The following is a 16206-nucleotide window of genomic DNA, read 5'->3' as shown; positions in this document are numbered from 1 at the left end:
ATTATTACCAAAGTGAAACACCCAAGGCGAAAATAAAGGCTAAATAAAGCTATTAAAAATATAGTATTATTATTATTATTATTATTGTTGTTGTTGTTGTTGTTGTTGCTGTTGTTATCATCATCATCATTTATATGGTTATTGTAAATTCTACTACTACTGATAATAATAACCACAACAACAATGATAATATTGTTTTGTTGTTTTTTTTTTGTTGCTGTTGTTGTCATAATCATTAATAACATAATTTTAAATATGACTAATAAAATAATAATTCTCTAAAGGTTGAGATTTTCATTCTTTTGCTTTCTGGACTGGCATTACATAGCCGTCTGTGACAACAGGTGAACCAAGGGCCTGTAATGTAAACAAGAACGCACCGACATTTCTTTCAATTCCGCCCAAACATTTCGCCCGCGGTACGTCACAGGTGTGCGTCATGCACCCAAACAACTCCGGAGCATTCTTATGAGTATTCATTCGTTCATTTTCGACAAACCTCACGACAATGTTTCTCATTATTGCAGTACAGGAGAGAACTAGTTTAGCCTCAGTCGGACACCATGAATACCCAAACCGGCGTGGCTGAGGACCGTATAAAATGGGAAGGGGTGGACGGAGATCCAAGGAACGGCAGAAGAACGAAGACAGAGTGAGAGATGGCTCAGCGATTTAAAGGAAGCAACCTCTTCTTGACAGGTGAGCACACTTGTGAGGATGAGTTTGTACTGGTGGGGTGGCAGTGTATAATGGAGAAGGAGCTGTAACCTATAGGTCACAGGTTCGATTCCCAGGTAGAACACTGCCGTTGTACCCTAGGGCAAGGTACTTAAGGTACTTATACATCCAGCTGTATAAACGGATGCAATGTAAATGTTAGGTAAAAGTTGTGTAAGTCTCTTTGGATAAGAGCTGCTATCTGCTAAATGCTAATGTACTGGTGAGTGCATACTACGCAGCATGCATCCTTCTTCTACAGTCTAGTGCCTCTCCATCTGAGAGTCTTTCCACTGGTCTCAGTGAGGACAATGTCTTTGAGATCCCTCAAGACAGTACGTAAATCCAATCCATTATTCTCAGGATAAGGATGCACACAACTACATCTAAATGTACACTAAATCATCTGAATTTAGCACGGTGACTGACGGCGGCCATTTTGTCTGAGTTGCAGCTCTGCTGTGTCTGGTGAGCCAGGGTTATGCGGTGGGACTCGGCGACATGCTGGAGCGGGCGTCGCAGCTGTCCGACAAGCTTCACTCTCTCAGCACGTCCCTGACCAACGACCTGGTCAGTGCCTGCCCGCATCCGTCTGGCCGCGACGTCTCCGCCTCGCTGACTCTCACTCCCGATTCTGTTACCGCGTTCAGAAAAGAGCCACACTCAACACTGTGAAATCTCTCTCGTGGTAGTGAAGTCTAGGTTGTGTGAATTGAGGGTGTTTATCCAGGGTGGTGTTAATAAGTATGTTAATATCTGGTGGTGTTAATCAGTGTGGTGTTAATTCGTGTTAATCAGGGTTAATCGGTTCCTCTCATTGCGCTGTTCCCCTCTCAGGACACCCATTTCCCTCCGATGGGAAAGATCCTGATGCCACGCCCCTCCATGTGCCACACGGCTTCCCTCCAAACCCCTCACGACAAGGACCAGGCTTTGAGAGTGCCGGTGGGTTCCGCACACGCGTCCGTCTTCACACACAGGCCTGGACTCGCTCAACATCCGTCCTGCACTCTTATTCACAATTCGCAAGAGAGCCCTAGCTTACTTCCTGAAAGACAGTTTGCAGAGTCATTTTTGGCGACTGCTTAACTCGCTGAACCGTGGTCTGTGAAGAAAAACATTGCATTTATCAGTTAAAATTAAGGACAAACGCATGAATCTCAACCATAGTCTCTGGTCTGTGTGCTTTGCACTTCACGCGTGGTGTGTGGCGTGAGATAATATATCGGAATTATGAAATGTGCGAATACGACAGCGCCACGTTTATACTTATGCTCCTGCTCAGCTATCCACTAGCGGACCTTCGTCGGGCTGATTTGCAAAATTCTGAGATGGTCAGTTATGCCCCGGGTTTTCAAGAGGGGCTCTCCAAAGGTGGAGATGGCGGGGGGGTCTCCCTTCTGTTGGGTGCATGATTTAATTCTCCTCTCCCAGTCTGCAGGCACAATTCCCTGCCCCCTGGTCCCCGATTGCAATCTCACCCCCACCCCCAACCCTTTTGTGACCTTTATGAACCCCTTTTCTAAATATAAAAGATGTAACTTATGACTAGAGTCCCGTGGATGCCTTTGAGTCTGGGTTGGGATACCTGGATCAAAACCGGTTGAAAACTCCTGGGCTATGCTGACGATTGGCCACTAGGGGGCACTGTATGCTCACGGGCAGTATTGTATGCGGTCAGCGTGTAGCAGGTTCTTATTAACGGACGTATTAAGTGCTATTGTGCAGAATGCTACCCGCAGCAGGTCCTTGGCTAGCCAAATATCCGTTTCTGCACCCTCCCCCAAGGAATCAGAGCTGCTGTCCCTTGCCCGCGCGCTCCTGCTGTCCTGGAACGATCCCCTGCTCCTGCTCGCCTCCGAGGCGCCCACGCTGTCCCATCCGCAGAATGGCGCCATCTACAGCAAAACAAGGGAACTGCAGGACCAGTCCAACAGCCTGAGCTCTGGGCTGGACAGGCTGATTCACAAGGTGAGTGTTGGGACATCACACTGTGTACAGTATAAGGGTAATTGGTATCCCCACAACCAACCTCGTGGAACTAAACAAAAAGGCCATTGCACGCATTGCAACCTCAACAGAACAGGACATCACACACCCACTCAACCACCACCTTACCCTACTGCCCTCCGGGCGCAGGTACAGAGCACTGAGGTGCAGAAGGGCTCGCTTTGGGAAAAGCCTGATCCCCACAGCCATAGCTGCCTGAACAACAGGCCTCGCTGAACAGGCCTGAGTGTGTACTGTAGTCCGTCATTGTATGTTGTTACCGTGTGCTGTTGTATGTACTGTTGTCTGATGGGTACAGTGCTGTGGAAAGGAATTTCCCCCTTGGCGACAATGAAGTCTAAAGTCTAAGCAGAGATCATCTAGTGCAGCATCCCAAGACTTCTCATCACACACTTCCACATACAAATCCTAAATAACGCTTTCATATATACCTGAAATGACACTTTCATGCAAATCCAAAATTACACACTTCCGCATGCAAACCCAAGATGAGGGCGCGGCCGACAGGTCCCGAGGGGCGAAGCAGGTGGCCGTGTGAATAACGCGGGCGACCCCGCCCCTCTTCCCGGTTCCGTCCTGCAGATTGGCTCCTCCTCCAAGTCCCTCTCCCCCCTCCCCTTCCAAGGCGGCGACCTCGGCAGTGACAAGAACTCCCGCCTCATCAACTTCTACTTCCTGCTGTCCTGTTTCCGTCGGGACTCCCACAAAATCGACAACTTTCTCAAGCTCCTCCGTTGCCGGGCAGCCAAGCAGGACCGGTGCTAAACTGGGGGGGGTATTCTAATTTGGGCTACAGTATAAAAAATAAGCTTATTTTTTTATTCTTTTTAGAAATGTTCATCGAATCACAGACCTGGATTCAGCCCCATTCCTAATACTTAATTTATAATTTTGTACTATGCCTTATTGTACACACTTAAAAGAACATATGCTACACAAAATTGACATATCAGAAAACTTGAAAAAGGGAAGGGATTTTAATCCCGCACTCATTAAAATATTTACAACCTGTGTCTGCAATACCGCAATAACATCAACATAACTTATGCAAATTACTCTAAACTGTCTAAAGACACCTTTAAGGTGTCAAAATTGTTGAGGACCGTCACCATTTAATTATCAACCCAGATCGCTGAACTACAGATTTTGTTTTATTCTTGGAAACTACTGTTGCTACACAAATGACAATAAAATTCTATCTTGCATAACAGACAGTTTGTGGCATTCTTAAATATTACATTTTTAAGTTTGAGAATAATTGTATTTAATCCGTGCGCTGGTTTTCATTACATAATCCCATTTTATACCATTAACTGAACTGCCAACAAAAACTTTCATAGTAATAATTCTGTCCCCGATAACTCCACTGTCCATGATTATCGCTATAGTAATCCAGAAAGCGCTGGTAAACGTCATAGTAACGCACATTAACCTGTATAAACATTTTTCTGTCTGACATAACAGACTGCGTTTCAAATATACTCCAATACAGAGACATAAGTGACAATGACACAAACACAGACCAGTCTACAGGAAGAGATAAATGGACACACGTGAGTTTCCGATTGTTTTCTAGCCTACCACTTAAAATGGTATTCCTACAATAGAATTCAACAATCCACATACATATATACGAGAATGTCTGCCCTTCACTTTATTGATGGCCTATCAGTGCTTAAGGGAGTCGAGCCAGCATGGAGGGGCTATATAATCCAGGAGGGACAGTGCAAAGTCTTGTGTGGGCGAGTTGGTGCTCGGTGTAAAGACGCTGTTGGGCTCTTACTGAAACGCAGAACCTTCAGAACCAGACGAGAACCTCACCTGCCGTGTTACCCAGTGCCAAGAAGCTCAATCGCAGGGGACCCCAGAACGGAAGCCAATGGGAGGAGAGAAGGGGTGTGGTCCGAAAGGAAGCCTGTCCCGCGTGTGTATTAGCTGTGCGTGTATTAGCTGTGTGGTCGCAGTGCGTGTATTAGCTGCGTGTGTATTAGCTGCGTGGTAGCTTTGCGTGTATTAGCTGTGTGGTCGCAGTGCATGGTAATGGTGCAAACACAAAAAATGAGACCCTGCATGAACTTCAGTTTCCCCATTTATTTTATTAAAAAAGAAGCAAAAAAAAAAAAGAAAAAAAATCCAAAAGCTTGAACGTCCTGACAGACCCGCTCCCCAAACACACCCCACACAGGAGACAAACTCAGGAGAGCTTTGGCCAGACCGCACCCCCCCCCCCCTCCCCCCTCCCCTCCCCTCCCCAGCGGCCACCCCCAGCCTACCGGTTCTCTAGTTCCGGGACGAGTGCAGCTCGTCTGAATTGGGGGGAGGTCGTGTGCATTGGTAACAGATTTGACCCTACTACACCGCAGAGTAAAACACGTAACACTGGCACCAGCAGAGACGCCGTGAAAAACACTGACATGCTCGACCGCTGTCCCCCGCGGCTGCGGCGCCCCCTACGGGGCGCGAGACCGCGCTGCACAGAATCTTAACGGACGCAAAAAAACCAAAAACGGGCGGTTCCGGGGGGACGCTTCGGCAAGAATTGACCGCGCCGGAACCGAACCGTTCACTTCTTACAGCGTAATGGAATTCAAAAGTGCACCGACGACAGCCTGGTCTTAAAAGACAGACACACTGATTGGCTGAGGAAAGGAAACCGTCTTCAGAACCTTCTTTTTTTTTCTTTGTTTTTGTTTTTTTTAAAAGACAGAAAATAAGGGGGGGGGGGAGGGGCACGGTCGCGTCAACAGGTTTCCATAGTTACAACGGAGACATAAAAGTGGCCGAACATTGTTAGTTGTTTTTTTTTTTTTCCTTATTAAACGGACACTATATACAGGGTAAGCCAGGGGGCCAGGGTGTGTGCGTGTGTGTTCATCCGAGTATCCTGCCGTTTAATGTTGAGGGTCATGTATGATCATCTAAACGCCAACAGAACTAACATAACTTACACACATCCTATGAGAGTATTGCACGTCGTGGTGTTCTAATGTCATTTCACAGACCCAGGTTTTTAAAAGCTAGCCACTTCTGAACAAAATGTGTTTCACAAAAGCAAAACTGGATCTTTAAAAATATTGTTACACAAGAATCATGTCACAGCTTAGGAAAAAGAAAAACAAAGAAGAAAAAAAGACATCTCACACACACACACACACACAAACGCGCGCACGCACACACACAAACAGACGTGCACACACACACACAGACGTGCAGGCACACACACACACACACACACACACACACCCACCCCAGCCCCACTCCTCCTTCCTGCACGGTCGCTCGCAGGAGAGCTCAGCGCATCCGGTACTCGGAGGTCTTGGACACCTCGCAGAGCTGACCCTTGAAGTCGATGTCCACGGTGAAGTCCAGATCTCGCTGTGAGAGGGCAGAGGGTTCAGCGCCAAGATAAACAACCAGGGGCTAAAACTGCTCATCTGCCAGAAACTATCAATCATAAACTGTGACATTTCCACACTCGTACCAATTGGCTGGGGAGATAAGGGGGGGGGGGCGGGTTCTTACGTTGTTTTTGACGTTAGGCTTCATGTTGATGGTGCCGAATATCTCCTCTCCTGCTTTGACCGTCAGGTAGTCGTCCAGATAAAACACCGTCTGCTTCCAATGCGTGTACGGAGACTCCGGGCCTAGAGGAGAGAGGGATGAGAGAAGAGGAAGAGAGGGGGATGAGAGAGAGGAGAGAGCGAGGAAAGAGAGAGGAGAGAGAAGAGAGCGAGGAGAGAGGGATGAGAGAGAGAGAGAAGAGAGCGAGGAGAGAGGGATGAGAGAGGAGAGGGATGACTCACTGGTGGAGAAGCCAGTGCGAGGAGAGAGGGACAGGAGAGAGAGGAAAGGGATGAGAGACAGAGAGGAGAGCAAGGAGACAGGGATATGAGAGAGGAGAGAGCGAGGAGAGAGGGATGAGAGAGAAGAGAGAGGGATGAGAGAGACAGAGAGGAGAGAGAGAGAAGAGAGGGATGACTCACTGGTGGAGAAGCCGGTGCGCTTGTGGCAGCGGGTGAACTCGATGTTGAAGTAGGTGACCAGCGCGTGGATGTAGTCGTTCCTCTTCACCTGCAGGCAGAAGGGCGAGGTGAAGGACAGGTCCTCGATCTTCACCGTGTAGATGTCCACTTCCTGGGGGGGGGGGGGGGGGACAGAGCTGTCAATCACAGTTTCGCAGGCAGAGTAATCTACTCCTTGAAGCCTTCGGTGCGACAGGTACACCGACCTTGATCAGACAGGCGCTGCTGACCAGCTGCTTCGGGTCCACCACGTCCACCAGCGGCTCCTTGATGGCCACTTCCTTAATGCAGGACATGTCAAAACCATAGACGTTCTCCCACCCTAAGAGACAGGGGGGACGACGAGTTATTCACAGCACCGATACACCCCCACGCACGCTGAAACACCACAGAGAGGGCTGGCAGACGTCACTCACAGTGGATTTTGTAGTCCTTGTACTGCCGGTCCTCTATGGCTGTGACGTACAGCGTGGCTCTGTCGGGGAATATCAACCCGTCCGGTTTCTGCAGGGGGGAGGGAGAAAAGCCCGTTAATGCGCCGAAGACAAGACAGCCCCCCCCCCTGTCCCTGAGCACCTCCTGTGCCACACGCACCGAGAGAGAGAAGGGGGGGGCGATGCGGTCTGCATGAGGCTCAGAGAACAGTCCGCTCTGTGCGCGGACGCTGGGGAAAAACCGAAGGTAAACCGTGCCACTCCAAGTGAGGGCACCTGCTCGAGGCCTGGCATCGACAGACCTCTCGAGCATCGACGATTAGGAACATTTTGTGACGGAGTGGGTAAGGAACTAGACTTGTAACCGAAAGGTCGCAGGTTCGATTCCCGGGTAGGACACTGCCGTTGTACCCTTGAGCAAGGTACTTAACCGAAATTGCTTCAGTATATATCCAGCTGTATAAATGGATACAATGTAAAATGCTATGTAAAAAAAAAAGTTGTGTAAGTCGCTCTGGATAAGAGCGTCTGCTAAATGTCTTTAATGTAATTTCCTGATCGTTATTGACATATCAGCAAGTATCAAAAGCAAATACTGGCTCTACACAGCTTATAAACATGCTAAATAGCCTATTTATGAATCAAGAAGAATGCCATCAAAATCTCACGTTTCATTACACGTTTTATTAAAATAAATCAGCCATTTAGCCTATCTGGCCCCCACAAGGTCTTTGTAGGTTTAAGGAAACGTACTCAAATTTAACTCAATACAACTTTTGTTAGGCCCCACTGCCCATTACAGGCTACTACTGTACAAGTTGAGGAAGAAGATTTAGCTATAGCCTAGTCTACAGCATTGTATCAATTAAATTCTGTCAAACTGCCAACTAAATGGGGCGAAGGAGGAGCAGGTGGTGGTTCAGTGCTACGTCAACCATTGTATTACACCACAAAAGCAAACCAACAGGAAAAACAGAATGCCTATAATCTATGTTTCACTGTACGTACAGAGCTATCAGGAATAGCAAAGATATCCAAGAAAAATAGCATGTGGGGCAGTGTTTGGGCATGGTGGTGGGGCTAAGTGGAGATGCTGTGGAGAGGGGGTGGCATGTTTTCAAAAAATTTTAATAAAATCTAATAAAAAGATAAAACCAGCGCTCTGCGTAGCTACGCCTACTCACCAGCCACTTGTCGCGGGCGTAGATGACGGTGTTGAGCATGGACTCGTAGAAGAGGCAGTAGCCCATCCACTCGGAGATTATGATGTCCACGCTCTCCACAGGCAGCTCCACCTCCTCCACCTTCCCTTTGATGATGGTCACAACTGGGGGGGGGGGGTAACCAAGACGATGCATAAGGGGTGGGGCCGTGTACACGACACAAACAGCACTGGTCCTGGAGAAGCAGCTAAGCCAATTAACTGTGTAATTAACGGCTTTATCCGACCAATCACACGGAAGGCAATAAGGAAAAGCAGCAGTCTGTGGCTCTCTAACACCAAGGATGAAGATCCATGATTGCCAGTACTCTTAAGTAAATGGACTGCATTTATATAGCGCTTTTATCCAAAGCGCTTTACAATTGATGCCTCTCATTCGCCAGAGCAGTTAGGGGTTAGGTGTCTTGCTCAAGGACACGTCGACACGCCCAGGGCAGGGTTTGAACCAGTAACCCTCCGATTGCCAGACAATCGGTCTTACCTCCTGAGCTATGTCGCCCCGGAAGGTAGTGTTTAAATTTCATTTAAATCAGAACAGGTTACACAGAGAAAGGAACAGTGGGGAGAGAACAGAAGCATTAACACTCACTGTGATCCAGCTTGTTGGCCTTGACGATCTTCACTGCGTAGTCAGATATGCTACTGCACTCGATCTGCAGGGCACAAGTTATTCGGGGTGAGCGAGAGAGAAAGGAGACCCAACCAGAGCAGTCGCAACCCTGTCGTCTGCTAGCCCTGGAGGGCTGCAGCGACTGCAGGCATCTGCGGTTTCAAATAGGGGTCAGCTAAGGCTTTGAGAACAAGGGGTGTGGACTCTTCAGCATTACATTTCATTTGGCAGACGCTTTTATCCAAAGCGTCGTACAGTAAGCTCATATTGAAGGTCGCTGGAACAAATACAAAAGCAGGACAGATAAACAACGATTCTTACACAATATCAGTTATCCATAGCTGTGTACACAGTCTAGTTCACACAGTAAGGCACTGGGGCTAAGTCAGTAAAGCAATTCAGCCAATCGGTGAAGTTCTGGTGTCTGCTGCAGAAAATGCGCTAGGAACCAGCGACGGTCCAGGACCAGGACTGGACTCTGACACCGGTGCTGTAGCAGTCACTAGCACCGGTGTCATCGCGAAGACCCAAGACCGCACGAATGAGCAGGCAGCCCAAACGCCCCGAGCTGCCCGCACGGGGAGGGGCGGGGACTCACCCCGATGACCTTCTTGGCACCCGCCTTCGCCGCGAACATGCACAGGATGCCCGTCCCGCTGCCCACGTCCAGCACCACCTTGTCCTTGAACAGGTGCTTGTTGTGGAACATGGAGTTCCGGTAGGTGAGCGTGCGGACCTCGTCTTTCAGCATCTCCTACAGGGAGAGGGAGCGGGCCAGGGCTAGTTACAGCTTCCAGGGTTTACATGAGTGAACACTAATCCACTGAGGGCAAAATTTTTAACTACGCAACACCAATACCAAACACACCGGTTCTTCTACAGAAGTAAGATGTAACCTTGTGTTCCTCTCGTATAAATGCTAAAAAAAAGGGGTTTTATTTATGTTTGATTGCTTTAAAGCAGAATCACACTGAATCAGTCTATGTATGTACATAGTGTATGTATGACTGTACGAATTTAAAGAATCAGTTGAGCAGCCTACCTCGTGAATGCCAAAGTGGGCATAGGAGTCGAAGTAATAGTCCTTGGACGTCATATCTTCCGCCGAAGGCTTCACTGAGCTTTCCCCCTGAGAAACCTCGCAAAAGAAGAGTGAAGTTAGAATGTAAATTAGCCCTGGTGTAGGGCGCCGGCCTACACGCAGCAGCTAATCCCGTCGCCTGGCTGCACTTTCTACAGGATGACGAGAACAACGCGGGCCGCATCCGGCTGCAGTGGGTCATCCCCGAACCGCGGATGCTGAACTGGGTCAACGTCACACAAAATTGTAGCGTTTCAGGTTATTTCTACCATCAAACGTGAGAGCCACAAAAAGAACAGAACCGTTGAGGACAGTGACCCCATTAATGAATATTTTTAATAACATTAACGTTACGTCTTAACAGTTGAGGGTTCAGAAAAACTGAAGTCCTGCCATGCGTTTCTTACATCCATGAACTTCGCCAGACTATCTCCTGGCTGCAGAATTGTGCCAATTCGCAAATCCGGGCGTCTGGAACAAAAATCCCGGGGAGGACTTTTACTTTATGAAACCCGGATTTTCTACCTTTACTTTCAAGCAAGCTCATTATAGCTTCTCCAATCACGTGTACGTTAGCTAATCAAACGTTAGCTGCGGATGCTAGCAGATACAAAGGAATATAAAGTGCCTCATGGTTAGGCCTGCTTGAGGCCTAGGGTTACACAAAACTTCTACAAATACTGAAACAGCTGACGAAGCCCTTAAATTAATCATACAGAAATTCAGCAATAACATTATGATGGATAACCAATTTGCTGTCGGCAGGCTACTTAAAACTTGGTGGCCATGATAAGTAGTCTAACGTTAGCGCCGATTCCTAGCCAAATGAAGCAAGCTGTCTCACGCTCACTAACACGTTGAGTAAATATCCTACCAAGCACAGCCGGTCACACCAGCAACGAGCGGCACTTTGTCTAATAAGCTTACAAGGGAGTGGAATAACTAGAATAAAATTAACATTACTCTCTATGTATAACCGACTTAATTTGTTTAAATTAAGTTTTTGGGTTAGTGCTAGCGGAGTTAGTGCCAAGTTAACAAGCCAGCTATCTATCAATTTGGTTAACAAGCCAAATTGATCGTTTTTGGCTAACATAAATGAGATATCGTGACTTTATTGCTATAAATGTGCATACCATGCGGCCTGAGCCCGAAACAACGGTGCGTTACGTTAGCTACCCAGTTCGCATGGTTAAATTGGATTTTCTAGCCAGCTACATAGTCGGGATAGTCTTGGTCCATAGATAAGGCACTGATAAGTTTATTTCTCTTACGATTAGCACTGGACAACTGGCTGGCTGACCAGCATTGTCGCTGTAGGTAACGGTCTTAATACGTGGGTAGTCTTAAGGTAATAAAACGCATATGACTACATACTAACAGTACATGAAAAATGTCGGTGAGTTGATACTAGCTGTCGTCGACGGCAAAATGAATGAGCATCGCAACGAGGTCAGTCTGCTAGCTACTAAAATGGATGCTCTGTGTGCGCGTTCATTACCTAGCTATATAGTACCTAAGCTTCTTGGCAGATCAATTAACCGTTCTGTTTCAAATATCACACGGGTAGTAATTTCCGTCTTCATTACAGAATTCGTGGTTAATCTATTCTGATTTCCTATAAGGATATATCCTCAAGGCCAAGGGGTACGCTTCACTTACCTCCATTCTGTCCGTGGTCTCCGCCATTTCAACTCTGCGCAATTTCACCTGACGTACAGCCAACTTTGTGACTCAAACTGTGAAGAGCCTGCCTCGCAACTAATCTTACCAATCACGTCTCGCCTTATAATAATATTCACCAAAGTGACGACCCCTTTCATGAAACTCTATTCTAATAGGTTTAAAATTGTGTCAGTTTTTCCCTCTCTTTTATGCCCCGCCCTTGCGCTTCGAAGCTGGTGATGCTCTATGCGATTGCGTGTATTAACATTTTAACAGGCAAATTCAATTATATTGCTGTGTTATCAGTATTTTGTCACCCACCATCAACATGAGCACACTTAAAAGTCACACAGATGTCCTATTGCTGTTAATTATTTGATTCTAGACTACTTTCATCTGAAGCTACTGAAGCCAGTTCGAACACATTCATTGATAAAAATTGCGTTAAATAGGCTACAAAGTAATTGGAGCAACCGAGGAGAACATACATACCTTCTTTTCCATATTGTGATGTAAATAAGTTTGATGTCTTATTAGATTGTTCTGTGTTAAATCAATTCTTGTAAAGTGCATATGGTCCCTATTGGACTATGCACTCTGTTAAATTAACACTGGACATTTTACTGTGCAGAAAACAGACTCTTTCCATGGAGAGGAGAAAGAGCTGTGCATTCAGTACAGTACTAGCACAAGCTCCTGTTTCTCAGCGAACAAGGAGCAGCCTCCACAGTGTTTGCAGAGTCATGGTTCTGTCCAGTCAGCTTTGGCGGCCCGTGTTCGGATGTGGTCAAAGGAACATCTGTGAGGCCTGGGGTTTCTAAGGTTATTGGCGCCACACAACCTTGCCATGCAGATGAAAAAATGGGACACGAAAATGTTAATATTTTCTCTGACCACACTAACACCAGCCAGCCATGGATTTGTACCTGTTTTCAGAATTAGACAACTTCCACTGACTGAAGCCAGCTCAAAGGAATTTTGTTTTGACATTTTTTTCACCAGTTGCGACTTTTTGATGCAACCTGCATTCTGATTGGTCATAACTGTGGAGAGCTGTCTGTCTGCAGGGTTTTTCAGCCTTTTCTGACCCATGGAGCCCCACCCAGGCAGAAAAGGCATCCGGGGGATCCCCATTATAAGTTATAAAGGGTTATATTTTTAAAAGGTTTTATAGTTTGAAATATTTCCCCATATCTATATATAGTCATTACATATCAAGTCTGAACATGGACCCCTACAATACCTTCAAGGACCCCCCAGGGGGTCCATGGACCTCCGGTTGAAAACCCAGGCCTTAAAGGATTAGGAGTGTGGACTTGGTTTTTTTTTTTTTTTAAAAGAGTTTATGGAGGAGTCAATGCATCACATCACATGCATCTTTCTGCTCTTGGGGGGGGGGGGGTTGTAGCACTGACTTGTATTCTATAAAACTCTAAATTTAGCACAAAGCTAAGCCCTCCTACATTGTTCACTCTATGGTGTCATCTGTAGATTTAGTTTGCCGGTGGTTTAGACCAGCAGTTCCCAAACTTTTCCATCTCAAACACCCCCTAAAATAATCACCCTCTGCATGAGGACACACCCCTCACCCCACCCCGCCCCACCCACCACCTGCCCACCTCAATAATATTATTGTTTGACACCATTATCCAACGCTAACCACAGGCTGCAATGCACCAGCTGTTTAACACACTAGTGCAGGAAAGCGTGCCTAAAATGGGCTGCCATGCAGTGTCTATATCCGACATGTTCATAAATCATAGAGTGAATACTTTTGCAATATATAAATTTCACTAAGCAGCAGTTTATATAATTTAAAATAAATATGCCATAAATCACAATGGTATTACAGTTGTACGTTTATAAATGTGTAGTTAATAAAATATTTAAAAAACCAAGTTTTTTTAGGTCCACTCTGCTCAGGATTGTCCTGGACTGCTTTTTGCACCAGCAAGGTTCCCCAGTCCCAGCGTAGGAACTTCTGGTTTAGGCTATGCTGCGCCTGACCACAGGATGCACTGGTGATCAGACTTGCCTGTGGGTGGTAGACGCTTTGCTTTGAAGTACAAACCTTTCATGCTGTTAAATGTGGTTTGGTTGACTAGATCCACATTTAGGTTTTGTTACCACTGATTAAGTTCATACTAAGAACATGTGGTGTATTTAGAATCGTAACAACTGGGAGTCCACACCTGTGCTACTGGAGGTCCAAGCACTGTTATAGATGATATGATAACACTACTACTAGTAATAATATAACCACAACAACAACAACAATAGTATTTTTAGAGCACCTTTCATGCTTAGCACACACAGTGCTTTGGACCATAAAAATTTGGAGCCAATATATGCAGTATTGTTTAAACATTTCGGATGGGACAGCGGAACAATGAGGAGGTCTTTTGTTCAGGATCTAAGGAAACTGGTGGGGTTTCTGTTTTTAAGAGAGCAGTAATAACAGTCATGTCATTAGCAATTAGTAAAATGTCTAAACCAATTCTTTAAAAAAAGAAAAACTATTATTTGTGATGGTGAGGAGCCTTGCAGATAAATTTTGAACTAAAAAGGGTTATATTTTGAACTCAAATTTAGAGACGTCTGATTCTGACCTTGACTCTTGAGATACTGGAGATGAAAGACACAGATCAGACTGTTTAGCGTTAAATACAATCGAACAGTGTACATTTCATCACATACAGAGTCAAATAATCTATTTTACAGTTTAATTAACACAGAATATTTTACTGTGCGATGTCAGTTGATACAATGCTCAGGCCAGGGAAGGGATCTCATCCGGAGCAATAGAAACTCAAAATGACCATCCTTGAGTGCTTACGGTTGTAATTATCCCCCTCTAGAGGTACTGAGGGCAAAGATCTACAGTTGGACTCTATTAGCCAGATACCCCATTTTAGTGAAGGTTCCTACCTGTAAATGAGAAGGCAGCGTCCAGGTGATTATTGCGAGCCACATTTCTGAAGCTGCCATTACAGTTTTGGGCCACAGAAGGAAGATAATCTATTTTAAAATAAGAGGTCTTTGCATTGCTGAGAGAAAGCCTGACTATGCATTATGCTCGGCTATCAGTTACTCAGAGGTCCAGATATAGTCTCTCAGCATGGAACATTTAATAGGCTTTTCCCATGTATTTGAAGTGTTCAGTGAGAAAATAAACATACTTTTTCAGATTTATAGAGCAAAATTCTACAATTTGTAATATTAATTATGTTATTTCTAAATACAATAACCGGAGATCTACCATATTATGTATTTTCTGTTTGTGGATATTCACTTCAGGTTTACTTCTCACTGGAAGCCCACTAAATACTCACTGTTGACCGGTTAAATGTAAATGCCATGTTTCTTACACAAGAAATGTTACTTCCAAAAGACCAACTCCAATTTTTCCTATAAAAAGCAGCGTAAGACCTCTGGTGTTTCCAGGATAAAGTATAATTCAAATTTTCAACAGAATGAAAAAAATGTTTGATGTCACCCAGTTTGTTTTTATTTTCTTTGGTTCTTTATGCATAATATAACCATCAAAATTGAAGATTTATTGTAGACCTTGACATATCTTGTCATATTGGGCAAGCAACCCCTTCAGGTTTTTACCAAATATCCTAGATTGTAAGAGTAACAAATGAAATAAATAAATTAAGAAATAAATATCTAAATAAATATATGTCTGGGGTTTGAAGAGTAATATAATGGTAATATATAACTGTTGATTATTTAGTATTATTTATTGACCACTCATCGAAAATGGGTTGCCTGCCTTTTAAATTATATGCTCTATATGTTTCAAGGGTTTCTACAGCCAACATCGTAGGACAGAGGCTCCAAAACTGGGGGTTCAGACCCAGTTATGGGTCATAGGTCAAGACTATATTTTACACTTTCTTTGATATTCACAGCTGTCCATTTAATCTCTGCAGTGCTTTGACACGTTTTTTCTGCCATGTTACAAACAATTTCCATAATTTGAACATGTTAGTCTACATTTTACATGATGATTGCTCACAGAAAATACATTTTTATTATTAAGTGGATCCTCGGCTCAATCTGGGAAGCAATGCAATAGTATCCCGTCAAATTACGGCAGTGACACGTCTAAATATCGGATATGTCTCCAAGAAAATAATAACCTGTAGGCTATATGTAAGGCTGAACAAACAATCTGTAGAGGAAATTAGGAAATTATATGAAAACAGTTCCTTTCCAAGATGTGACCAAACGAAGACTATGTATGTTAGATAATGGTAAGTCAGTTATTACATACTTTTCTCTTTCTACTTTTCTGAACAAGATCTATACAGGTCTGTAAATCGTGAAGACTGGAACAGCCGAGTAATACACTTCCAGCTGTAGTGTCCGCAGCCATGTGACCGCAAAAATATAAAAATGACATTTTTTTATAACAATAACTGTAATGAACTCTCTCA

The 16206-nt window shown here is 45.1% G+C and overlaps 2 protein-coding genes across 5 annotated transcripts; one reads left to right on the top strand and one right to left on the bottom strand.

Annotated features, from left to right (window-relative positions):
- Positions 1–590: 590 nt before the first annotated feature.
- prl (prolactin) lies at positions 591–3937 on the top strand. The gene is made up of 5 exons (XM_064314102.1): positions 591–699; positions 1172–1287; positions 1555–1662; positions 2506–2688; positions 3310–3937. The coding sequence occupies exons 1-5, from the start codon at positions 660–662 to the stop codon at positions 3490–3492; spliced, it is 630 nt and encodes a 209-aa protein (XP_064170172.1). The 5' UTR covers positions 591–659; the 3' UTR covers positions 3493–3937.
- Positions 3938–5394: 1457 nt separating this feature from the next.
- On the bottom strand, positions 5395–11909 carry prmt1 (protein arginine methyltransferase 1). Of its 4 annotated transcripts, none has more exons than XM_064314098.1 (10): positions 11759–11909; positions 10058–10144; positions 9614–9769; positions 8995–9058; positions 8368–8510; positions 7166–7253; positions 6956–7071; positions 6711–6861; positions 6250–6371; positions 5395–6102 (listed from the first exon to the last, which is right to left on the bottom strand). In XM_064314098.1, the coding sequence occupies exons 1-10, from the start codon at positions 11783–11785 to the stop codon at positions 6019–6021; spliced, it is 1038 nt and encodes a 345-aa protein (XP_064170168.1). In that variant the 5' UTR covers positions 11786–11909; the 3' UTR covers positions 5395–6018. The 4 variants fall into 4 exon arrangements, with proteins under 4 accessions (XP_064170168.1, XP_064170167.1, XP_064170169.1 ...); XM_064314097.1 differs by having other exon boundaries at positions 10058–10153; positions 11759–11896; XM_064314099.1 differs by lacking the exon at positions 11759–11909 and adding an exon at positions 10504–10524 and having other exon boundaries at positions 10058–10153.
- Between the last annotated feature and the right edge of the window lie 4297 nt (positions 11910–16206).

This window comes from Anguilla rostrata, chromosome 17 (genome assembly GCF_018555375.3).
Source record: "Anguilla rostrata isolate EN2019 chromosome 17, ASM1855537v3, whole genome shotgun sequence".
Taxonomy (NCBI): domain Eukaryota; kingdom Metazoa; phylum Chordata; class Actinopteri; order Anguilliformes; family Anguillidae; genus Anguilla; species Anguilla rostrata.
This window is presented reverse-complemented; position numbering and strand designations above follow the sequence as displayed.